Here is a 25,478-nt window from a genome sequence, read left to right as displayed (position 1 = left end):
AGACTTGTGAGGCCTCTGCAGAGCAATTTAATATAGCATTAGCCACGTGTAGGCCTTTAAAACAGCCCTATGTGACTAATAACAGTGATTTGGGAAGAGGAAGGTTAGCAGGAGGAAAGCTTGGAAGGGGCACCAGGAGCTGGCACACAGGGAAATTCCACACGCCCACATGTATCCTTGGAGCTTGTCTCCAAGAAGCTGCTCAATGAAACAGTGAGGTCAAGTCAGATGAAGAAAGAGATTACCAATCGCTCCATCTCCTGCTCCCTGAGTCTCTCCTCCCTCTGCCGCCGATGATAATCCATCAGGTCGTCTCGTCCGGAAATGGAGCTAATGCTGCTTTTCCGTTCCCGCAGGACAGGCTGGGGGGTTCCTGAGGCCTGTCTGAGGCTGTCCAAGTCTGCATCATCAAACTCGACAGATCCACACGAGAAGTTCCTTCTGGCTGCAAATGCTCGGTCCAGCTCCCCAGGAGGAAACGAATGACCAGGGCTGGTACCCGAGTAGGAAGCCCTGTCAAGGTCGTCAGAGGTGCAGGAGGAGGTGGAGGCCAGAAGCATCTTGCGAGCCACTCGAGGACTGGCAGGCACGCTGAGGGTGGAACTCACGTACGGACTGCCCTCGGAGGCAGAGGCTTTATAGGGCAAAGCTCCTGAGCTCAAAGAAGAAAAATTCAGGTAATTGTCATTGTCTATAATGCAATGAGGTAGATCCTTTTCCCCCAGTTTCGTTCGTTTGGAATTGCCCAGAGAGCTTCTTGGAGGCAGACTGAGGGGTGCCAACTGGTTCTCGGTGGCTCTATGCAACCTGGGGAGAGAGCGGCTGTAGGCGCCCATGTGACTCAGGCTGCCGCTAGAGTACTTCCTGGTTCTTAAACTGATGTTTTCCGATGCCGGGTCCCGGTGTCTGCTCAACTTGGGCTGAAGTGTCAGGTTGTCCTGGATGCTTATTTTCCTGGCTTGCTTTGGGCTTGAAGGCATGCTGGCCGCCCCTGACCTGTTGATGGGTGAGGAGCCAGTGTCACTCAGGGAACTTCCATTCCACATGGTCAGGAGCGAGCCAGATGCTTTTCGGCCTTCCAGCCCTCCGAGAAAGTAGACATTGTCATGGGATTTATTCCTTGAGCTATATTTGGAATAGGGAGGCTTCTCTGAAAGCCTCAAGGACCTTTCGGCGTCCCGGCCAAGAAAATGATCAAAGTCTGCTCTCCCAAGTGCATATCCACTAAGGGAGGGTGAGGTGCTGCGTAAAGGGGTGGGCGGTTTCATGGAAATACTTTTCTCACTTCCATCACAAGAGAACTGCTTCGTTCCCTGAATTTTGGCCAAAGAAGGGCTACTTCTGACACTGGTTCCCAAAGGAGAAGGGCTTCTTTTAGCAGGCACAGGTTGTGAGAGGGTTAAATAGGAGCCAGAACAGTCTCCATTGGCTTTAAATCTCAGACTGGAAGAATATTTCTTTGGGCTCAGGCTCTCCATCATGTTTTGGGAATCGTTTTCGAGGGAGTTCTCCGCAAAGCCTGCCTCTAAGCTACCATTCTGTAAATCCAGCTGCTTTTGCATGTGGCTCTGCTCTGCCATATCCTTGTTGGAATCTGCAAAGAAAAAACAAGAGAGAGAGAGAGACACAGCTTTACTTAACAAATATTTAAAAAGACCAATCACTCGTTAGCCTACATGGGTACACAAATAGGCTGGCAATCCGATACGTTGCTGTTTTAGTAATAAACCTAGTAAAGCTGTCCTGCAAAATGAAGGTGACTAAAGACCACTGATCTGGGATGTTTTCTGAGCAAAAGAAAAATAATTCAAGAGAACATCAGTGATATTTGAGAGGAACAAATCCCTAACAGCAAGTACAGGTGCAAGAGGAGGGGGTGGTACCTAAAATAGACAATGACCCTTCAGTGTTCTACTCCCTGGAGGACCACCTGCTTCCTGAGTACCTAGCGAACACCTGAAGGGATGAGGCAATGGGCTTTCCTTTAGATGTCTCTGTAAGAAACATTAACCACTCAGAAATTCTAAGGAAACTAAATTCATGTTCTAGCAGAGAAAGAAAATTTTATGATCAATAAATAACATGAGGGTTAGAAGATGATTCTTTAAAAGAGGACTATGAGGGTTACCTTCTCAACAAAAAGACTTAAAAAACTTCCTGCATCCATCAGAAGAAGGTAGGTATTTACAACAGTAGAGGGAAGAGTGGTCCCCACATGTCTGACATATCAGTGTCAGGTAGAATATCTAGAACCCTGAAACTGATTTATCCTTCAAGTTCCCAGGCATCCCAGAGGCAACACGATCATCCTTGATCTAACTCTCTCCTCTCATGGAAACACCTTTCTCCTTCTTTTACACCCATATGAACCCACACATCCTTTGAGGTTCTGATTAATATTCTAGTTTCCACAGTGAATAAAAGAATTTTTAAATGGATACACCTGTAAGAATATGTTTTGGACCCTAAGTTTGAACAATATTAACTTAAGAAACTAAAGTTATAGTCTATAAAAATGTCTTTTCATTATAAACTAACCCTGCCAGTGTGAAAGGTTATATTTTAAACTGATCAAAATACTTTCTTTAAGTTATCATCAAAGTTAAAATGCAGTTTAAACATTCCCATTGAACTCAGGCACTGCTAAGACTGTCCTCCAACTTCTTAGACACCAGTTACTACATCTCTGTAATATGTAATATGTAAACAGAATCACATTTGGTTAGTAATAAATATCATAATGTGCTTGTTTCTGTGACCGACATACAAGTTTAAGGAAGAGGGTTATATACAGTATTTCTATCATATCTCCAGTCCTTCCTGACTCCCACTGTCCCACAGGAGAGACACTCAATGAACACAAGTTTTCAATTATCCATCACAGCCTTCCCCACTCCCTCCCAGCCTCAGATGGAGGATCTTCATCTTGCTTGCTCAGCTTCACAGATTTCCTGGGCAAATGCAGGCAGCCTAATAAGGAACTGCCTTTCACCCATAGAGTCAGGCCAAGAAATAGTCTGGCTGCTTAAATCCTAGTGATGGGCTGAGTCCTTACACTCTCAAAGCTGCAGCTTCCCCCCGACAAGCTCTGCCTTGGGGTCCTTATCCTCCAACCCAAAGCCCTGCCCTTATGAAAAAAAACATGATTATCTTTTGAACTGGACCTCAAAAAATTTTTTAAAGATTCTCCTTTAGAATTGCTTCCCAGCTGGGGTCTGGCCCTGCCCTCTGGGTCTTAACAGGTCACAAATGTCCCTCTCAACAATTGTCTACCACCACCAATTCTGACCTTGAAAGCAACACCAGTCTGGCTCAAGCTATAGCTATCTCACCATGTCCCCCTTGGAGGACTGAAATCAAGATGACCTCTATCCAGTCTTGGTTCCTTCTATTTCCAACTAACTGCATCACATGTTGGTTTGCCATGTTGAAATTCCAGCAAACCATGGCCAATTCCCTCATGTCAAATTCTTTTGAATTGAGGAAACAAGGAAGTAGGTGGAACCTGAGAACATTACCATGCTATTTATTAAAAGGGAAAAAATACTCTAATTTCCCAACAATAGGGAGAAAATTAAAAGCCATAGTATGTCATGAATGTATATTAAACCACTTAAAATCTTATTTTGAGGTATGTTTATAACATAAAAAGTACAGTAATATAATGTTCAGTAAATGTTTAAAAACCATACATAAATTTTAAAAAACATACAATGGGTGCAGCCTTATATACACACCCACCTATACACATGAATTTGGAGAAGGCAATGGCAACCCACTCCAGTACTCTTGCCTGGAAAATCCCATGGACGGAGGAGCCTGGTAGGCTACAGTCCATGGGGTCGCTGACAGTCGGATACGACTGAGCAACTTCACTTTCACTCTTCACTTTCATGCATTGGAGAAGGAAATGGCAACCCACTCCAGTGTTCTTGCCTGGAGAATCCTAGGGACGCGGGAGCCTGGTGGGCTGCCGTCTCTGGGGTCTCACAGAGTCAGACACGACTGAAGCGACTTAGCAGCAGCAGCAGCATACACATGAATTACACACAAATGTTTAAGCCAGAATCTAAGGAGTCATCTTTGGTCTCCTCTATCATTATATTCTCTGTCCTCTACCATCTGTCACTTCTTCATTCCCTCCTCATTTTATCCATCAACAAATCTTATCAACACTGTCCTTAAAACATTGTCTGAATCTGATCATTTCTTGCTATTTCCATTGCTACCCCCTTATTACAGGCCAGTATCTTCTCTTTCCTCTTCCATATGCTATATGCTCATTTTACAACAATAACAATGGAATGAAATAAATCACACTAGCTTTCACGCACTGGAGAAGGAAATGGCAACCCACTCCAGTGTTCTTGCCTGGAGAATCCCAGGGACGGCGGAGCCTGCTGGGCTGCCGTCTCTGGGGTCGAACAAAGTTGGACATGACTGAAGTGACTTAGCAGCAGCAGCAGCAGTGATTTTTAATTCATCTTTCTCAAACTAGTTTGTATTTTCCACATTTTATACCATGTGTTTGGGTTGCCTTAACAATGAATGAAAAAATTAGTGTAAAATACTAACATGCAATCTGAAGCAGTCCTTCACTTTTAAGTTGAGTAGATGTTCATTTTTCCTAAGCTCTTGTCCAATTTTTCAGCCAGACACTAATTCTTCCAAAAAAAAAAAAAAGGTTAAAGAACTTCTTGATCAGACTAACTTAATATGTCAGTTGAAGCCTTTGATGTTTTCTTCCAAATCTTCTAAAAGATTCAGGAGAAAATCATAATTATACAAATCTGATAGCTCAGACAGTAAAGAATCTATCTGCAATGCAGGAGACCCAGGTTTGCTTCCCAGGTCAGGAAGATCCCCTGTAGAAGGGATTGGCTACCCATTCCACTATTCCTGCCTGGAGAATTCCATGGATGGAGGAGCCTGGCAGGCTGTAGTCTACGGGGCCACAAAGAGTCAGACACAACTGAGCAACCAATACTTTCATTTACTGTGACCATTTCATACTTTATACATCTGAAAATGTAAAATCAAACATAACTAATATTAATCACTTCCCTAATATGAATAAATGAACAAAGTGTTGCCCAAAAGGTCTCCAGATGTTTGTTGAATATAGCTTAGATAATATTAGTATGCTCATTTTTTAAATGTAGTTATTAGATTATTTCATTACTTGAGGTGATTCTGCCTATGGTATAGAAAAAATTAAAATCCTAGCAGGTAGTTTTAGGTACTTCATTCATTAATTATGTATTAAGTACCTACCACATCTCAGACACTGGCTTAACAGGCATTGGTGTTGCTCACTATTTTTCCTGTTCTTTCCTTTCAGAAACACTGCAGTGTTGTTCTTCCTCATCCTTATAACATTAGGTGTGGCTATGTCCCTTGCTTTGATCAATGAAATATGAGAGAAAGTGATGTGTCAGTTCCAAGCTAAAACACCAAGAGCTGGCGTGATTCACCATTTCCATACCCCTCTTGTGTCCAAGTCTGTAAAGGCTTCCTTAGCCTTCTCCCTCAGTGAGGATAATGGGGAAGAGGGCCTTTGCCAATCCAAGATTGTCTTAAGCCACTGAGATTTGAGAGTTGTTTGTTACTATGAAGGTGCTAATCTTCATTAAGTGCCTACTATAAACCAGGCTTTGAGCTAGGCCCTGGAAAGTATGTGGTCAAAGATAGTATTTCCTGCTAATACACAGCTTACAATCCAAAGTGGAAAATACATGTATGAATAAATGCTACACAATGTGATGCATGCCTTAATAGAGGACTGATTGGCAGGTTGGTAAAGGACTGGTTGACAGATGGAGGGGAGCTAACCCAGTGAGAGGGGTAGTCTGGGTAAGTTATGATAGGAAGAAATGACAATGGAGTTAAGTCCCACTGAAAGAAAGAGAGTCTGATGGGTATTATCCAATGATAGCATAAAGTTACCTCCACACCTAAAATTTTGAGGTTTTAAAAATATAAACAAAATCTCAAGCCCATCTGAGGTCAGACTATTGGTACATCCAGGAAACATTCTGTCTCTGACAGAATTAATAACAAAAATTGTGTAGAAAAAAAGCAAGTTATTTTCTATATTTATTAACTATGTATTTCTCTCTCATAGTTACCTAAATCTTTTCCCATCTACACCATCATGTAAGATACATTCTGTGGGGTCCAAGTCTATGCCTGTCTTAAGTGTGGTTTAAATCTGACAGCAATCCTCCTACCATTTAGTGTATTTTAGACAAGGATACAAAGGGAAATCCGTTAAGTCAGATGTTAGAATAACAAGAGAAGAACTAAAGCCAGTTAGTGGGCAAAGCTCTGGTTGTAAGGTAATGCACACAAAATAGGAAACAGAATTAAGTGCAAGATAGGAATCCAGAAAGCAAGCCAGAGCAGATGCTGTGCGATGAAAGTTAGAAATTAAGCCCTGAGCCCAGAACTCTGCATTTTCAATATTTACTATAATGGTACAGAATTGAAGGTTTAACACCTCATGTCAAAATGTATACATAAAAGTTTAATTTTTGACTGAGCAGTATATGACATTAATGTCATCTTAGATGATAAAATGTGTTAATATATTTCAACCTGTTTGCAGTTGCAAATGCTACTCAATCACCCAAATGAAATATTACCAAACTCTGTTTCCTCTTCCTCTGAGCCAACAAAACTAGAGAGTATCAAACTACTATACGGTATTATTACTACCCTACAGGGTGGCAACACTTGGTCCCCTCTCCTCCTTACATGTACTTTTTTTTTAATCAAAAAATGTGATTATTGGGAATTCCCTGGCAGTCCAGTGGCTAGGACTTCACACTTCCACTGCAGGGGGCATAGATTTGATTCCTGGTCAGGGAACTAAGATCCTGCATGCTGCACAACACAGCCAATTCAGCCAAAAGGAAAAAAAAAGAAACATAATTACTGACACAGTTTAGCTGGCCAAACAAAATACCAAAATATTCCACAGTAGTGCTGGCTGAAAGATTGGGTTCACAGTCTGTAGGGAAGAGACAAGTAGGCCATTTGCAAATAATAAATCACATCCAAGAAACAGTCATGCAACATTTCTCCACCGTACATACTGCAGAAGAAAGTTACAGATGATTTGGATCGAAGAACATTCTAGAGGATATTTTAAAATATTCATGCTTCATACTCTAGTTTTTCATTTCAGCCTTTTGGGTTTGTTAATGATGTGTAAGAAGTTGTGCATTTAAAGATTTGTCATCAAGTAGAAATTCACTCAAGTTACTGAAGCTGAATATACCAGCCATCAGTTCAGTTCAGCTGAATACATATGTATGGATCCTTGTGTCAGTTTGAGATCTTCAAGACTTAATTCCACAAATCAATTCGACTCAAAAGGTGGAGAATCACACAAGTGCCTTTCTGACCCTAGGAGTGACAATAGTGGCTCATGATACCTCTCTCCTTCCCTACTTCCAGGGTGTTCTTTTCATTGTGGGTGAGATCATAAGAGTGGAGGCCTAGAGGTGGGAAGAGTATAGGGAAACATACAACAGGAAGTAGTAACATACTTTCAATGAGATGAAATGAAGGCAAGGAAAGCAGAGGCAGGAGGACAGAGGATATACAATGGGAAGCACTGGGTTTAATTCCCCAGGAGAGAGGGAGATAGTGACGTGATGGACCATGCAGACAATGCATCAAAGACTGCAGCTGAGGTTAGGGAAAGAAGCAGAGGAAGAACTAGAACAGTGGGAGGTGAAAGGGGGTTATCAGAGTGACACACAAGTGGAAGCGCAGCAGGAAAGAAGTCTGTGTTAACACGTGTAAAAGAGGAGGCAAGGAAGATTCCAAGGTTTCCAGACTGGATTCGTGATCTCCACTGCTATTTCTTTTTGGTTTCCTGGTGGCTCAGAGGGTAAAGCATCTGCCTGCAAGGCGGGAGACCTCGGTTCGATCCCTGGTTCGGGAAGATCCCCTGGAGAAGGAAATGGCAACCCACTCCAGTACTCTTGCCTGGAGAATCCAGTGGACGGAGGAGCTTAGTAGGCTACAGCCCATGGGGTCCCAAAGAGTCGGACACGACTGAGCGATTTCACTTTCACTTTCACATTTTTGTAAACGAAAAAGAAGTCTCAGGGAAATTATAAAATCACTGCCTTATGTTATTGTGAAAGCAAAACAGTCCCTAGAGCCCTAATGGCTCCATACACTTTATGCACATGAACAGAAAGAGAACCGGGCATGGAGAAGGGAAGAAGCCGTCTGGGGCCCATCTGTGAGAAAAGACAACACGAGGACGTCTAAACAGCAAAGAAGTCAGTGTGCGTTGAAACGCCTGGGCTTACTTTTCAATCCATAAATTTAATCCCTCCAGAGCTCTTGTTATTTTTATCACCTGAAGTGTATATCATCTTATTGTCAATTAGAGAATGCCAGGAGTCACTTAGAGATCTTTGGAAGGCAGCAGAGCAAGTCACAGTACATTTTTCCCTTGAGAAGTAAATTATTGGGAAAACTAATCTCAAGGATGATGTTTGCAAGTTTCTTGGTAGATTCTTTTTTTCTTTGGCACAATGCTGGTGTGCATTTTAAAAGATAATTTTCCAGCTCTATTTGTACCAAATAACATCATAGTGAGGTTAATTCTAACCAAACTGTAAGTCACCAATGGTGAGCTTCAGAGCACTGTGATGGCCAGAACTGTAGGGATCTGGGTTTCAAGATAATGAAAACACACCCAGGGAGCAAAGTTTTAAAAAAACAAACAAATTAAAATGAAGCATCTGTTGTGTTGTGTGTACTGTTTTAGAGGACAGAGATTTAAAGTCTGGTCTATATATATAAATTCAGTTTTCCAAGTAATTTACACCAAGAGTTTGGAGAATCCTTAAAAAATACAACATGTTACTTGTCATTTTATATTGCCATGCACAAACACTTCTCAGGATCATACAATACAGCAGGAATTAATCAAAAGGGGACTGCTAGAGCAAGTCACCAAAAAGCAGAAACCTTTTCATATTGCTGGGGAAAGGATATAGATTGGCGTGGCACACTGGCGTGCTCACTCAGTTGTGTCCGACTCTGTGCAACCCCATGGACTGTACCCCACCAGGCTTCCCTGTTCACGGAATTCTCCAGGCCAGAATACTGGAGGGGGTTGCCATGCCCTTCTCCAGGGAATCTTCCTGACCCAGGGATAGAACATGCCTCTTCTGCATTGGCAGATGGATTTTTTTTTTTTTTTAGATGGATTCTTTATCACTGAGCCACTGGGTACAGAAGCAAATTCAGAACAAGAATCTTAAAACTCAGGAGGGTTTAGGTTAAAATTTCCACCTTATGAAACAGTTTGAGCTTCTATCTTGTCCTACAGGGGCCTTAGAGCTGAGGAACTGGCTCTGGGAGCATATTTTGTCACAGACAGTGGTTGAAGACTGGTGTTTAAGCTCTCCCAGTGCATGGTGGTCCACAGGCCAGCCTCTTTCAGCACTGATGTTTATGGTATGGCAATGTTTTAAAGCAAGCACTGATGACATGTAATTGAATTCAGGCACCAGCTTAGAGCAGTCTGTCAGAAGCAGTGCCATTGTCTGTGTGTGTGTGGTGGGGAGAACTGGGGGGGAGATTCTGTGGTGACGATAGGGCCTGAGGGAGGAAGCTTTAGAGGACTGAATAGGAAAAACGATGAAATCTAGTTCAGCCCCAAACTCCAAGCTTAAGAATGGAGAACAATGGACACAAAACCTTCCTCTTTTTCCACTAATCTCAACATGAAAACGTGATGGGGGGAGGGTAATTAGAAGCTTCAGGAACACACACTTCCTTGTCTAGCAATATTCTCATTTCAGAAACCCCGAAGCAGCCTGGTTTCCCCAGCCTCTGTTATCCAAACACCATCCTCAGTTAAACCCCCAGTCCTGTCAACTCTGCTTTTACAAACATACCCTCCTTTTTCACAATTATTTCCTCTCATCACTAAATCCTCAACCTCCGGCATCTCTGCACACAAACCACACCTCTCCATACAACCCCAAACCCATTGGCAAACACCTCCCCCTGCAGCATATATTCCCAGATGCTCTCTTCTTCAAAGAACCCCTCCCATCCAGCATCCCAAACCTTGAGCCTCCCCACTGTCTCAACACCAACCTGCATAGAACTTCACCTCCCATTCATACAACCCAGCTTCCTAAACTCTGTTCCTTTAAACTCTCCCACCACACCCAAGATTTTACATCTCAGTGCAGGAAAGAAAAAAAAAATTTTTAATAAAATTAAAAAAAAAAACACAAAAAAACAAAAGCCTGGGAGTAGACATAGTGCCCTTATTGGTTCTTTGAAACCAAACAAAGCAGCAAATGGACTGTCATTCCTTGTTCCTTACACTATGTTCTTTATCATTTAAAGGTCTGCTTCTTTGAACAAATAATTATTATCTACTAGATACATGTTGATAGGCTGATTATCTCCAAGGAGGGGATTTTTATCTCTCAAAAATCCAGAAAAGCAGTATCACAGGAATAAATGTATTTTAATGGCAGCATAAGGAGGATGTTTGGTTCCTGCAGACTGAGCCTGTCACAACAGTAAATCTCATGTGTGCAGATGCAAACACACACTCACAGACACACAGAGACAGACACGCACGGCCCACATGCCTATAGCAGTCTAAAAGGCACAAAGGCTTTGTGACTGCCAGAGGAGGCTCTTCAGAATCCAGGCAAGCTGAGGCATCTTCAGAATTTGCCAGGTGTCGGGTGATGCACAGCGGGCTGGGGAGAAAGGGAGGACCACCGGAATGCCAACAGGATCTCAGGACACTGATCACACAGTTTCTTTCTGGATTTCCCTGTTTTCCCTTTTGAATTTTTATTTCATTATGTTTTGAAAAACATCTAAAAGAAGAGGTAAGGGAGACCATTAAAGAAAGAACAAAAGTATCAGATGATGCCACAGGGAGGAAGGAAGCACAGAAGGGAGTGGAGAGTGATGAGGGGATGGGGGAGGCAATGAGAGATGGAAGAAGGGATGACAAAAAGTAAAACAAACAAAAATGTTTCAGCTTCTTCCTATCACAATAAAGCAGTCTAACCCCATGACGGCTTTCCAAGTGGCTCAGTGGTAAAGAATCCACCTGCCAATGCAGGAGATGAAAGAGACGTGAGTTTGATCCCTGAGTCGGGAAGATCCCCTGCAGTATAAAATGGCAATCCATTCCAGTATTCTTACCTGGGAAATCCCGTGGACAAAGGAGCCTGGCAGGCTGCAGTCCATGTGGTTGCAAAGAGTCAGACACATCTGAGCAACTGAGCACAACAAGCTGGCACACAAACCCCATGCTACCATTCCTTTCTGTCATTTCTAGCCTACTGAAGTCTAAGCTCTATCAAAAAAAGACACTCTAGATGGTATCCAATGGTTCCTAACGGTAACCACAATCAATAGCAATAACCATATTTAAATGAAGATCTGTATCCCCTGTGATCAGAAGTGACTTTTTACAAAGTCTAGATTGTTTTATATTAGGAATTGTCAAGAATCTTTGAGGACTCATTAAAGAAAGTAAAATATCAATTATAGAGATTTTAAATAATTTTGTGCTAGTCCCTTGAATAAAACTTGTCTGTATGAACTTGAAAATATTCTTTAACTATCCAAGAAATTTGGCGCCATATTTCCTACAATAACTCTTCAGCCAGTGAGGCAGGCAGGGGAGAAAGGACAAAAAACAGGAACAACCTCAAAAATCAACTGGGTCATTCAAATTCCCTTCCTACCTGCAAAATTCCTGACTTTTACCTAAATATGCCAGACGTGACTTTTACCAGTTGGACTCACATTTGCGTCTATATCATTATTAAAGCAGTTTTGGGCTTCCCTGGTGGCTCAGATGGTAAAGAACCTGCCTGCAATGCAGGAGACCCAGGTTCGATTCCTGGGTTGGGAAGATCCCCTGGAGGAGGGCAGGGCAACCCACTCTAGTATTCTTGCCTGGAGAAGCCCATGGACAGAGGAGCCGGCGGGCTACAGTTCATGGGATCACAAAGAGTCAGATATGACTGAGTGACTAACACTTTACTTTCAAAGCAGTTTTAGCAATGTCTGAAAAAGACACAATATTAATGTAATAAGTATATATATGAATATATATATCTTAAAAATTAAGTTTAACACAGTGCTATGGTAGGAAAGTTCTCAAATTAAAAGCATGCTGTCTCAATTACAGAAAATAAAAAGAACAGAGGAATATGAAACACACCATAGAGATGTTATCACTTAAATCTAAAACATGGGAAGTCTACAGAAAAATAACCAATGTCTTCAAGCAGCAAATGGTAAGAAAAGAAAAATAAGAGAGGGAACTGTTCTAGATTAAGAGACCCAGGAGACAGGTTATTAAGTTGCTACGTTGTATCCAATTCTTTTGCAACCCCATGGACTGTAGCCCACCTGGCTCCTCTGTCCTGGGATTTCCCAAGGCAGAATACTGGAGTGGGTTGTCATTTCCTTCTCCAAGGGAATCTTCCCAACCCAGGGATCAAACCTGCATCCCCTGAATTGCAGGCGGATTTTCTACTGCTGAGCCACCAGGGAAGCCCAGGAGACCTACCAATTAACAATTAAATACAATGCACAGGCTGTGTTTGGATCTTGTCTTGAAAATCCAACTATTAAATGAAAAATGTATGTGACAATCAGAGAATCTGAACACTGGAAAAAATATTTTAATTACTGGCTTTTTTTTAAGGTGTAATAATGATATTGTTGGACTTTTTAAAAATCCTAAACTCTTAGATTTACATTTTTATGAATAAAATACTACAGTATTTCGAATTCGCTTGATAACAATCTATGTTTTGGGGAAGTAAGGTCTACAGATGAAACAAGATTATTGTATGTACATAACCTGAAACTGAATGATGGGTACTTGGGATTTCACTGTATTATTCTTCTAATTTTTATGTACATTTACAATTTTCCATAACACAATATTTAAAAAGTAAAAGATGCATGCACTCTAAAAATAAAATATGAATAAAAATATACAAATATATACTGACTTAAAAATTATAATGGCTCACTTTACAAAGAGGGATGTGTTTATACCAGTGGCTCCTGGCTGATTTTTTAAAGAGCACGAAATACTAACCCTCTATCATGTTGAATTAAGCTCCTAAAAGCTTATTTTTAAAAATCAACTTGAAGAAATTTAAAAGGAAATTCACTGTCTAAATTACAAGTATTAGATTACTATATTTAGGATACTTGCAAGATAATGAATGGTAGGTAGTGGTATCTAAATTTCATTACCATGTGTATTCAAATAAAATCCATCCCTTCAGAAAGTTAAAATATAAACACAAAAACTGCCATACCTGTGATATCTTGAAGACTTTCAGCCTCAAAAACATTAAAACAAACACACACACACTTAATAAATTCTTAAATTATGTGATGGCTTCTCTGAAAGTGGGAGAGTTCTTTGGGTTGGAAATTAAAAACCCATATTTTCAGGGTTCTTTATAGAATCCTAAGATAGCTTCAGTTTTGAAGAAAAAGGCTTCTAAAATTTTCCCAAATAAAGTAAATGTTTCCAGATGTTTTTTACTCCTGATCATCAGCATAATTCATCCCCTGGTTTAGGTGATTCTGATTGTAGCCTCTGAAGAATCCTCCCACATCATGTGACCACCACAGTGAAGACAAAGCCAAGAAGCAGAGTCCCAGAATAACTAAGTTGGAGGTCTTGAATATCTGGGTTTCCCAGGTGGCAAAGTGGAAAAGAATCCGCCTGCAATGCAGGAGCTGCGGAAGACGGGGTTTTGATCCCTGGGTCGGGAAGATCCCCTGGAGGAGGGCATGGCAACCCACTCCAATATTCTTGCCTGGACAATCCCACAGACAGAGGAATCTGGCAGGTTACTGTCCATGGGGCCATAGAGTCAGACACAACTGAGCACGTACTTCCTTGAATGTTAGTGAGCAGACATTCTGCACGTCTTACTTGCTGAGGCAAAGGGGCACTAGAGGAAAAAGCATTCTTTAAAGCCAATTTTATCCAAGAAAAATTATTGACCCTGGGATCACATGGAGATAAAGATGTTCTCTCTTGACTCTGAAACCACCTGTCTGGGCTGGAATTGGAAGCTGAGAGTCTGTGGGATCAAACTCTGATCTCTACACCATTCTGTCCCAGTCCACACCAGCAATCAAAATAAATTCTTTTAAAAGTCAGCATCTATTTTTTCAAAGTAACATTCACCAAACCCAAACACCCTAGGCTCCTCATTCCCTTACCCAATATTTATGACCTGGAAATAGTCAGGAACTCCTATGGACAAAGAAGCCTGGTGGACTCCAGTCTATGGGGTTGCAAGAGTCAGACACAACTTAGTGACTAAACCACCACCAAGTAGGCTCAGGAAGGATGGAACAAACCCAAGTTGACCACATCACCCATGGTTATAATGTTTTGCCCTTTACCTAAAAAAAATGGAGTGGTTAGGCTAAAAATACTATAAAGTAAGCAAAACAATAATGAAATCATCTCTTCATTACTTAACTGTGGATTATGCAAAGTGGGTGGTACAGACACTTAATTTTTTCCTTTCCTATTACCTACTTTTTAACCATTTATTTCAATGGAAGGAAAAGGAAAAAAGGACTTGAACTAGCAAAGGTCAATAAACAACTGACTCCACTAAATTCAATCAATGCTGTTTTTTACATCTGCCCAAAAGACCTAATTAAGGAAATGGTTACTACATTAGGATGTCTTTTTATTGTAGTGGCCAATCTAGTGCAAAGAATACTGGATGGGCTGCCAGAAACACAAGTCAGGAGACTCATCCCTAGTCCTGGTTCTGCCAAAATAACCAACAGAAGAAAGAGCCAGAGCAAGTCACTTGGCTTGTCTTCACCTTGTTTTAGCAGAGGTTTCCCCATATTTAAAATGGTGAGGGTGAACTAGATGTTTTTCTGTTCCAACCTTCTAGGCTCCCACAGGCACAGGTTAAATAACACAGGAGTGCCATTTATACAATGCAGGAAATGGAAATGACCGCAGAACACAAACACGTTTCAGTGATAAGGTGGCAGCTACCTAACTGGGAAAAGACTGCACTGGCAGTGTTGCCCATGACCTTCCAAGGGCATGGTAAATTATTTCAGCATAACATAGTGAGAAAAAAAAGGTCAGAGCCATGTTAGTGTAATATGATATGGGAATTTGATTCAGCATGATATATACGAAACATTTTGTCTACATTCCCATGGTTTGCAATTTCCTTACTAAATCTTAAGCTGTTTTTTGAAAACCTACTTCTGCAATGACGTAAGCAGTGTGGCAGCCAGACCTCACTTCCCAAGCCCTCTCTGACTATCGCTTGGCTACAAAGCACAACTCAGGCTACATTTGAACTGGGCAAAAGAATGCAGAAGTCGGCTTTCCTTTGCTTTTACCTCTCTTTGTTTCAGCAATTTAGTGATCAAGAAACAAATCTAGGAGAAATCCTTTAACTTTTAGCTTTTTTCCCATTCCATATGCTAATTCCACAAGTATATCGCCATCTGGATTGATCATATGCTGCTTGCAAACAAAATACTCTAAGATGATCAACACTGATTTCCACTCAACTCTAGATTTGGCAGCAAGTCTTAGAAAAAGCTGACCCCACTTGAGGTAACAATATTAAATATTGGAATGAACTAACTTTTCCTTCCCCTTAATTTGCAAAGTAAGGAAAAAGATATTCTAATAAATCAACCCACTCACACTAAGCAAAACAAATATCTTTTGTTAAAAAAAAAACCTCTCAACAAGTCTCCTATAACTTAGCCTGTTGCTCTATGTCTTATTTATCTGTTTCTTTGTATGGAAAGTGTCTCCAGTCCCTAGCCTTTCCACTGAATCTCAACAAAATGATTTTTATACTTGGGTTTGTCCTGTGGACCATTAGCTGCTATAAATAACAACCTTGCCTTTAAAGCAGATACAGCACAAAGCTTCTCATCAACATCAAAGAAACATTCCTAAATATCATGAAAATAACTGTGCAAATTAACTTCCAGAAGAATTCTTATTCCTGGGTGGCAGAGACAAGTTCTGCCTTACTTATTTTGAAGGGGTGTGAAAACCTGAGTAAAACCTTTTTGGTTTTACTCACTTTCAAAAGACAAGAAATCATATGAATCAAATGCCAATAAATATTTCCAGTCGAAATTATAAACAAAAACACACATTCATCTTCTGTCCCATCACCTGAAAAATAAGTAACAAGAATGACTAGATGAAAAGTGATCATGAAAAGGATGCTATGCCCCTTTACTGCAACACCTGCAGAGAGCAGACCTCTTAAAAAGTCATCACTTCTGAATCATTTCTAAATATACTACTACGTACTTGGCCTTGAGGTACACCCATTGGCTACTTGTTGAAACGATAAGAACTTAACGCAGTGAGGTTCAGAGCTCTTCCAGGAAAGGCACACTAAAGAATTCTCCTATATTGCCAGAACCTCCCAGATTTGAGGCGTATAACTACCCTGGCAGGACCACTCAGCACACAGAACTGAAACCCATAATTACAGGCCTAATGGGTAATCATAGCCATGTAAATGCGAGAGCTGCCATATGTGCACAGCTTTTCTGATCACCAAAAGCTCACTGAGATAACTCCTGTCTGTAAGCAGAACCATTCACAAAGACCATGCCTTTGAAACTCTCCCAGGAAGTGAACAAAAACTTTATGTTACTATCAATTTTTTCCCCATTAAGTAAACAGAAGGAACAGTAGAGACCAGGAGAGTACCAGAAAGCAACAATGAAAGAGGAGGTCTGGTTTGTAGGTTCTAGCAAACCAAGTGAATTTAAATAAGAGGATTTCTGAGATTCCTTTTACCCTCATTATTATTTTGCCCTAAGAGAAGTGCCATGCTTGAACTGTCTTCGGATTCTTAACCCAAGTTCTACACAAACATCACACGTATCTTAGATACCCACTCATCAGCTTATGAGTTTCCCCCACCACTGCATGCTGGTTTCCTAAAACATCAGGTATCATTTTTTAACACTGTATTCAGGAAGCCTCTCTCATTATCCCTTCTGTCCAAAACAACCCTATCCATTCAGGCCCTCTACTCTTAACCCAGAAGGCATAGAGAAAAAAAAAAAAAATCTCAAATGTTCTGTTTTGTACCTGGATTCAAAAGCAACATCTGCTATGAGTTGTGGAACCATCTGTTGCCCACTTGGCCATGGGAAGGACGGTGCAGGCCACAGACATGGAGTGTCACAGGTTGCACAATAGAATTATGCCCATCTTGGGGCTGACACACCCAAGCATATGCTCCACAGTCAGCATGGCTAACAGTACCCTTCCCCCATCAAACAGTGTATTTCCTTATAGACAATGGTACTTCTAAATTCTCACAAAGCGTTGTCAGTTTTTTAAAAACTTTCATTTGCCTGAATATCAGTTTCTAAATTCTCTAATCCTGGGTTGCACCTAAAACTAACATCTGTCACTAATACATTTGAGACTTTATCAGTCACTATTTGGGGGCATCTCAGTTTTTGTGTCTATAAAACAAAAACGTTGAGTCCAGTAACCTCTGAGTCTCCTTGACATTGCAACACTTCCAAATTCTGTAATTTTAAGCCAGCTCAAACTCAGTGAACACAAGTTCCTTCACATGTATGGTATATTAAGACTCCTAACGCCAAAGTCAAAAGAATCTACTGCAGACAAAAAGGTCTCTCTGGGTTGAGCAAGAACAGTTTCTTTAAGACCCAAATTAGATTAACATCCCTAACCTTGTTAACATATGCCCTCAAGGTACTCGCCTAATGAAGAGTTTGGGGCTCAATAATTTATTGTTTGTGTGTCCTGGACATTATAGAATATTACCCAGCATCTGAGGCTTCTACCCACTAGAGGCCAGTCAAAGTTGGCCATTGGGGTTGTCCCCTACCCCCAGTTGAGACAACCAAAAATGTCTCCAGTCATTGGTCAATAAGCCCTGGGGAGCAAACACCCCTCTCACTCCAACGCCTCCATTTAGAACCGCTGCTGTTGTATATACCAGAGCTTTATAATAAAGCACATCATTTGAAAGTATTTTTGTTTCAAACAGATGACATTTACACATTTAATACATGCATCAAGGCTTAACAGATAGTCAGATTTATAAAGCACATGTATTCCACTTGGAAGATGTACAAAAGCACTGTCTTTCCAAGTTATTCATAGAACCAACCACCTTCCTACTAAGGGTTGAGAATCAGCATGCAAAGTCATAACCACAACTGCTCTTCAAAAGTGTTTAAAAGCATTCATGCTTTTCACAGTAACTCTTCTAGTGCACTCCACAGTCAACCCTTGCATACAGCACAGACCTCAAAACAGGGTTTGGAGGAAACAGCAAAATCGAGTGGTGGGTTTAATCACTTCAGCTTTTTCTTCCCTTTCTTGTGCAAAAGCCAGTAAATAAAATATTTCTGAAAAGACTGTTAAACAGTTCCAGCTTTGGTACAGGGGTCTTTAAGAAAGGAGGCAGGAGGTAGCCAGCTCTCAGACCAATTTCCCAAGTGTCTTTTCCTCCCTCACTTCAAATGGGGATTCAAGAGGCCACCCCTTAAATCCAGTCCTCAGCCCAAAAGGACAGCAGCTGGCAGCAGCATGAAACAGACCGAAGGCTGCAAACTGACTGAAATGATGACTACTAGCCAAACATCTCATTTTTCCATTTGTGAAACAGGCTGGGATTTGCAAACCTCTGGGTCTCAGGAGGTGAAGGCTACACTACTCAACTAAGCAAAACCTCGACTCCCCCTCACTTTTAAAGGAAATCCCAGTTATAAACTTTCAGGGACTTTACAGAGTTTCTCAAGGACATATGTTTAAATTTCCACAGCATATATGTAAGACAAAAACAATTTTTAAAAAATCTTTTAATAACCTAAGTCCAGGAAATGAAAAGGGAATCATGAATAGACACAACTGTTAACTTTTCAGAGAACCTTAGCTCTTTATTCAAACAAATATTTACACAATTGAGGGCAATGGTACCAGGGATATAGCCATTCTGTTAAAACAGTGGGCAACTCTAAAGATTTATTTATCCCAAATCAGACTACTCTGTTGCTATCCTACCAGGAACGAAGAATTCAAGTGCTCCCAGGGCAAAAGTTTAACTAACCCTCTGAAATTGTGAACTTCATTTAGACCTCACCCAGCTGAATTCAGATGTTAGAATCCTGGAGACAAATCCAAGGGCTTGTTAAGCCAAACTACGAAGCTAAAAGTTACAAGTCCAATACTTGAAAATTAATATCTGTAATTAACACATTCATATAATGCAGGGAAATGTGACTGACATATATTCACCCTAAAAGCAAGCCACATTTTTATGCCTCTTCTCTTCGTTCCACTCCCAGCTGCGTCTGGCTGTGACTAGCGATGCATTCTAGAATTCTTGAGAGCAACTAGAGAGCAGGAGAAGGAAGATTTCTAGGGAAGACAGCAGGACAGGCGAGAGGACTTCCAGCCGCGGGCAAGTGGACCCACATAAAAGCCAGCGGGCGCAGTTCCTGCTTTTACATGAGAAAGGTAGATGGGTAGCAGGTTCGACTTCCGAAGCGCTTTCAAACAGGAAACCCCAACTTTGGAAGGGACAGCCTGTCAGCCTTTTAATTTCCTGGCGGTGGCGGGAGTTAGCCAGGTCCTCGGCGCTTTAGTTAAGAGATGACTGTTGAAGCTAAGTTATTCAGTACACCAGCAAACATTTCAGCTGCGCCTTGGCGCTGCCGGGCTTGGGTGAAACGGGTTCAAAGCATTCCCTACTTCCAGGCGCTATCTCTAGGGGTGCGGAGGCCACCATACCATACATCTGGGGGGAAACCACAGCCAACCAGGCATTAAGAGCCTCTGGACGGTTTAAACTCGCGAGCCCCAGTTTCGAAATAAAGTGAACCAGAAGGACAGCTAGCTAGATATTTGGGGGAGGGGGTCTTTTCTGAATTGCTCGACCACACCATCCAGTAGCGGACCTTCTCTTTTCTCCGCCCCCGGCGACAAAGCAACTCTATCGCGATCCCTCTCTCCCGGAGTATCCAGATGTCTCTGCCAAAGTTGCCTTGGGTCCCCCCAAATCCCGCCCGTTCCCTACGATCGCTCTGTGAGCCGCTCTTCCACCTCGCCCCTCCTTCCAGAGGATCCTCTCTACCGAAGTCCACCCATTCTTGGGGTTCAAAGCTGCGCAGTCCAGCCTGGGCTTTTGTCCCTGCAGCTTGCAAGAGAAGCAAGAAACTCTGCGTCTCCGGCACCCACTCACCCGTCTCATCTTCCCTCCGAGCCGCCGCTCTCCACCGGCCCCGCCGCCGGCGCTTGGCCCCCGCCTCCCTCCCACCCTCCCTCCGGCCCAGACCCCCGGGCCCAGCCGCCGCCGCCGCCCCAGCCGCAGCGGTCCGGCCACTCTGGACTCGCCGTGCGCAGTCAGCGCGCCCCTCCTGGCCCGGGCGGCCGCTGCCTCCTCTCCGCCCCCAACCCTCGGCCGCGCAAATGGGCGGCGACCAACTCGGCGGCGGGGGAGGCAGCGCCCCCGGGGACCCGCTGGGAGGCTAGAAGCCGGCAAGGCCCCCTCCAGCCCGCCGGCCGCCGCCCCCTCCTCACCTGGCGGGTCGGCGCGGCCGAGTGTCCGTGGCTAGAGAGAGGAGGCGCGCTGCGGGCACCCAGCCGCTGGGTGCAGTCCCCCTCGGGCCGCGGTGGTGGGCTCCGCGCCACTCAGTCCCGCGCCCCGGCCCCCTTCGAGCGCGCCGCGGCGGGCACCTAGGGTCTCGGAGCAGTGAAGTGGACGAAGGTGCCTGGCAATTGGCAGTCAGGGCTTTTACTGCTGCGGGAGGGGTCTGGCCCCATCGGAGGGCGCCAGCTTCGAGGAGCCGCGTTTAAAGCCGCGGTGGAGATTGTGAGGCAGGCTTTCCTAAGGAGCTGGAAGAAGGGCGGGAGGGTGCACGTCCTCCAGCTAAGATCTCCTCACGCAGCGGGGAAGTTTCTACTGGGAAACTCCAGGTGACCGCGCCTCCTCCCGACAGTTCGCCCGCGGGCAGGTACCTGATGCGTCAGAAAAGCAGTTCTGCAAAGCTGTTGGGGCACCGACTCAGCTGAGGATTTTAAACTAACTGTGCTGATTTCCTTTCGGTTATTTCTCTCCAAAGTTTCTATATTTTCCAACGTGTTTTTCTCAGTTGCTGCAACCAATGAAAACAATGCTGATATGAATGGAGGGTGCGTTCGCGGAAGGTGACCAACTGGACTTAGGGCCTCCTTAGTCCATCTCTCCAAGGGGGACTGTGAACCTCTGGCAAGTTCTGGGTGATTCTTTGGCTTACAATGAGAAAGGTCATCAGTCCTGGAGAAGCTCACAATAGCAAGAAAGAGTGCAATAAAGTGCAAACTCATTACTGGTCAGTATTGCTTTGATTGGGCAAGTTGTTTCAACTCCTAGCAACAATGTCATGTACACCAGGGGTCCCCTAACACCCAGGATCTAATGCCTGATGATCTGAGGTGGAGCTGATGTAATAATAATAGAAATATGAAGTGCACAATAAATCCGGAAACCATCCTCTCCCCTCCCCATCTGTGGAAAAATTGTCTTCCATGAAACAATTTTGTTTGAAAAAATTGCAAACAATTTTCAAACTGGTCCCTGGTGCCAAAAAGGTTGGGGAACACTGATATACAATATAGTAACAATGATAACTGACATTGTAGGATGGTTAAGAAGCTTCTGGATAATGTATACAAAGTTCCTGACGCTGTGAGTGGCACTCAGGCACTCAACAAATAGCTTATTTATAACGCACTTTTCATTTTTGCAAGTAAAGTCTGACTTCTAATTTACAGGAGAGGTCACCTCTGAGCTCCTTGGTGTTCTATAGGCATTATTTTTCCCTGCCCTGGCTCTTTCTCTCACAGAAACATAAAGAAACCAATAGGACACTTAAATGGCCCAGCAGTTTCCCCCTATTGGATCATCCCATCCCTATAAAAAGATGTTCTTTCTCCCATCTTAAAAACAAAAACTCTTGAATCCACTTCCTCCTCCCGCCACTTACCCTCCTTTTTTTCCCCTTCTCAGCCACAGCTAAAGAAAAGCCACCTCCAAGTTTTTTCTTCCCATTTATTCCAGTCAGGCTTTTGCTTCTACTATGTCGGGTAGAACTCTTTCTATCAAGAACAGGCTCCTAAATTGGGTGCTTTCTCAGGTCTCATCTCATTTGAACTATCAGCAGAAATTAACAGTTGCACACTTTTTTCCCCTGTAAACTTTATTTGGACTTCCACAACTTCTTCATCTTTTTTTTCCTCCTAACTCCACTGCTGGTTCTTTCTCAGTCTCCCTTGCTGGTCCCCTGTCTTCTCCCAGTGTCCAGAGTCCCCAGAATTCAGACTTTGGACCTCTTGTCTATTTACACTCACTCCCTGGGTTATCTCATCTTGTCTCCTGGCACTATAGATCACATGTGTGGTGATGACTCCCAAATTTTACCTCCAACCTGAACACCCCCCCTGAAATCCAGGCTACTGCCCACTTAGATCCCTACTAGACTTCTCCCACCTAATGTTCTTGACTCTGAAATTCTGAAATTCTTTCCTCTGTCCCCCAGCCACTCTGTCTGAATTGAAATCTTCCTCACATCAGGCCCAAAATCTGGATGTCATCCTTGACTTTTCTATTTCTATCACGTTTCGAATCCAATTCATCAAGAGAAAAAATAAATCATCTCTACTTTCAAAATAAATCCAAAATTCAATTACTTACTACCTCCATGACTGAGCAACTAACACACATACACACACACACACACACCACTGTTACTAGTACCCTAATCTACCATCATGTCTTGATTTTATCCTTGACTTCTTTCTACTTTTGCCCTCATGCAGACAGCCCTCAATATGGCCAGAAGATATCAGCAAGGTACAAGAGTTAATGAAATGTGAAATGCAGACTCCAACATCTTAAAATGTATAGGAGGCACTCAAAATTTAGCATATTATTATTGTAATAATTGTTCTTATCAGAATTTTTTAGTTATGATGATATTTTTAAAAATAGAAAAAAAAAATATATGAGCTCTTTCCTTCTACTTTTTCCTTTTCCTGGATTCTTTAAAACAAAGTCCCCTAATTAATCATAAACCCAGACACACCTCCCCTTGTCTGCCATTCCCTATTGTCCACCAGGGATATTGTGTTGTAAACAGGAGCACTTCCTTCCCTTTCCCTTCTCTAGGATCTGTAGTGGTTAATAGTATCTGATGGTACTTTTCAAAGGTGAAGTGTGGCATACAGAGATATAATTAATTATTTATGGATTATTTCATTTGCAGTTAGTTTTCATTAGCATAGACTGGTTGGACTTGATTAGCTCATGTCCTGAATCTGTACTGTTTTTCCTTCTGCAGTAATAGCCCCACAAATCTTTGAAGCTACCAACTTGGCCATGATTTGGCCAGTGGAGCAACTGTTTGAAGTGAAATTATCTTTAATATTATGCCTATGTAAAGAATCAAGGTTTTATTTGCAGAGTGCAGTGGAATGACCATTGATTTTGGAATCATGAAGATCTGGGTTTAATCCCTGACTCAGCCCCTTTACCAATCAGATAATTTGAGTGTGTTATTTACCTTCATTGAGAAACAAGTTTGTTTTCTGAAAAAATGGGATGAATAACACCCAACTTATATGTTTATGAATTAATGTGATAATGTAGCTATCATTCCTTGTACAGCAGAAAGCACAGAGATTACTCAAAAGTGGTTTCTTTATATTATTATTATTCTTTTTAAATGAAAATAGTATATATTTAAGGTGGACAACAGGCATATTTTATGGACATACATGTAGTGAAATGATTTCTATAGTCAAGCTAATTAACACACCTTCTCACATAGTTAATTTAACTTTTGTATGTAAATGAGAACAGTGTAAATCTGATCTCACCAAATGCCCTATATTTAACAAGATATCATGCTGTTACATTAGATCATCATACTTATTTATCATTTAACAACTTTGTACCTTTTGATGAACATCACCCCATTTCCCTCATTTCTTTTCCCCTGCTAACCACCTTTCCACACTCAGCTTCTATGTAATCCATGTTTTTAGGTTCCACATTAAGTGAGGTCATGAAGATTTTTGTCCTTCTGTGCCTGATTTATTTCACTTAGCAGAATGTACTCATCAAAAGAGTAGTTTCCAACCACACTTGCCCTTCTCCTTTGTCAGTGACATTAGCCATCATTCTGTACTGTCTTATTGAAGTTGAGTTCATAAATTCCTTTTAGAATTTAGTACTAGGATAAATTTTCTCTCAAAAAAGCTATGTACTTTCATTTCTTAGAAAAGTTGTCTTCATCTATTTTCACATTAGATTTGCAGCCATTGTTAAGGAAAACTATACAAACCAGTGTTTTGCTTTGTATCCTAGTTGTAAGAAGCACAGTGTCACATTTACTATTAAATTATTGTACTATTATAAATTACAATTTTTAATATTTAGTAGTACAGTTTGATGTATTATATTATAATGAATGGACTTTCCAGGTGGCTGAGTGGTAAAGAATCTGCCTGCTGATGCAGGAGACCCAAGAGACAAGGGTTCAATCCCTGAGTTGGGAAGATCCTCTGGAGTAGGAAATGGCAACCTGCTCCAGTATTCTTGCCTGGAAAATTCCATGGGCAGAAGAGCCTGGTGGGCTACAATCCATGGGGTCGCAAAGAGTCAGAGATGACTTAATGACTAAGCACACACACACATATCATAATGCATAATGTAATATAGTTGTACTACTATAAATTAAGTTGTTAAGTTATTGTATCAAAGATTTTTGCCTCCTACTCTTTTTCATGTGTTCAATGTATTCATATTCCAATGACCTTATTGGATACTTGGATTTTACTCTACACTCTAATATATATGGATATTCAAATATATTAAGTAAAAATAATACATCAACTCTTCAAATTAACAGCAGAAAATTAACCAAAGTTAAAGTGGAAATGTACTCCCATGTGCTGCTTTGTGTTCAAGCTATTATAAGATTGACTAATTATGATAATTATTTAAATACATTTGAAGCATCTGATTAATTTCTGCATAAAAATGTTTCTTTATGTCCTGCCCCCAGTTTTTTCTGTCAGTTTGTATTGGAATCAGACAGGAAAAGGATGCTGGGACTGTGTGGGTCTGTGTCCCCTTTAGATTACTCTATCCTAGCTGTGTTTATCTGGTTTACTTTTCTAATCATTTGAGGAACTTAAATTGGTCTACTTTTCCTGCATGGCAGACTTAAAACAAAGAGTTTTCTTTGTAGGTTATCTGCTCATCACAGAAAAACAAAAAGCCGTGCTGCATCGGTGGTAATCCTTGATACTGTGGCATGCTGGGAAGTCATTTTCTTTTCTCTGTTCCTCCTCTTTA

General features: G+C 41.9%; 1 protein-coding gene and 1 non-coding gene across 7 annotated transcripts in view; one reads left to right on the top strand and one right to left on the bottom strand.

The window, feature by feature from the left end:
• The window catches only part of PHLDB2 (pleckstrin homology like domain family B member 2), a 244,939-nt gene that overhangs the window by 90,885 nt on the left and 128,576 nt on the right, over positions 1-25,478 (bottom strand). For 4 of the 6 annotated variants that reach the window (XM_027516562.1, XM_027516814.1, XM_027516990.1 and 1 more), the window contains exon 3: positions 246-1,594. In XM_027516562.1, coding sequence (XP_027372363.1) covers positions 246-1,594 — 1,349 coding nt within the window. Of the gene's footprint in view, positions 1-245; positions 1,595-20,321; positions 20,388-20,659; positions 20,986-25,478 lie in introns of those variants that run through there. The other 2 variants (XM_027516731.1, XM_027516648.1) reach the window with 2 other exon arrangements.
• On the top strand, positions 11,864-11,935 carry TRNAC-GCA. Its single transcript has one exon. It is a non-coding gene; the product is annotated as a tRNA-Cys (tRNA).

The sequence above is a fragment of the Bos indicus x Bos taurus genome, chromosome 1 (assembly GCF_003369695.1).
Source record: "Bos indicus x Bos taurus breed Angus x Brahman F1 hybrid chromosome 1, Bos_hybrid_MaternalHap_v2.0, whole genome shotgun sequence".
In the NCBI taxonomy this organism is placed as follows: domain Eukaryota; kingdom Metazoa; phylum Chordata; class Mammalia; order Artiodactyla; family Bovidae; genus Bos; species Bos indicus x Bos taurus.
The sequence above is the reverse complement of the archived record's forward strand: the minus strand, read 5'-3'. Positions and strand labels throughout refer to the sequence as shown.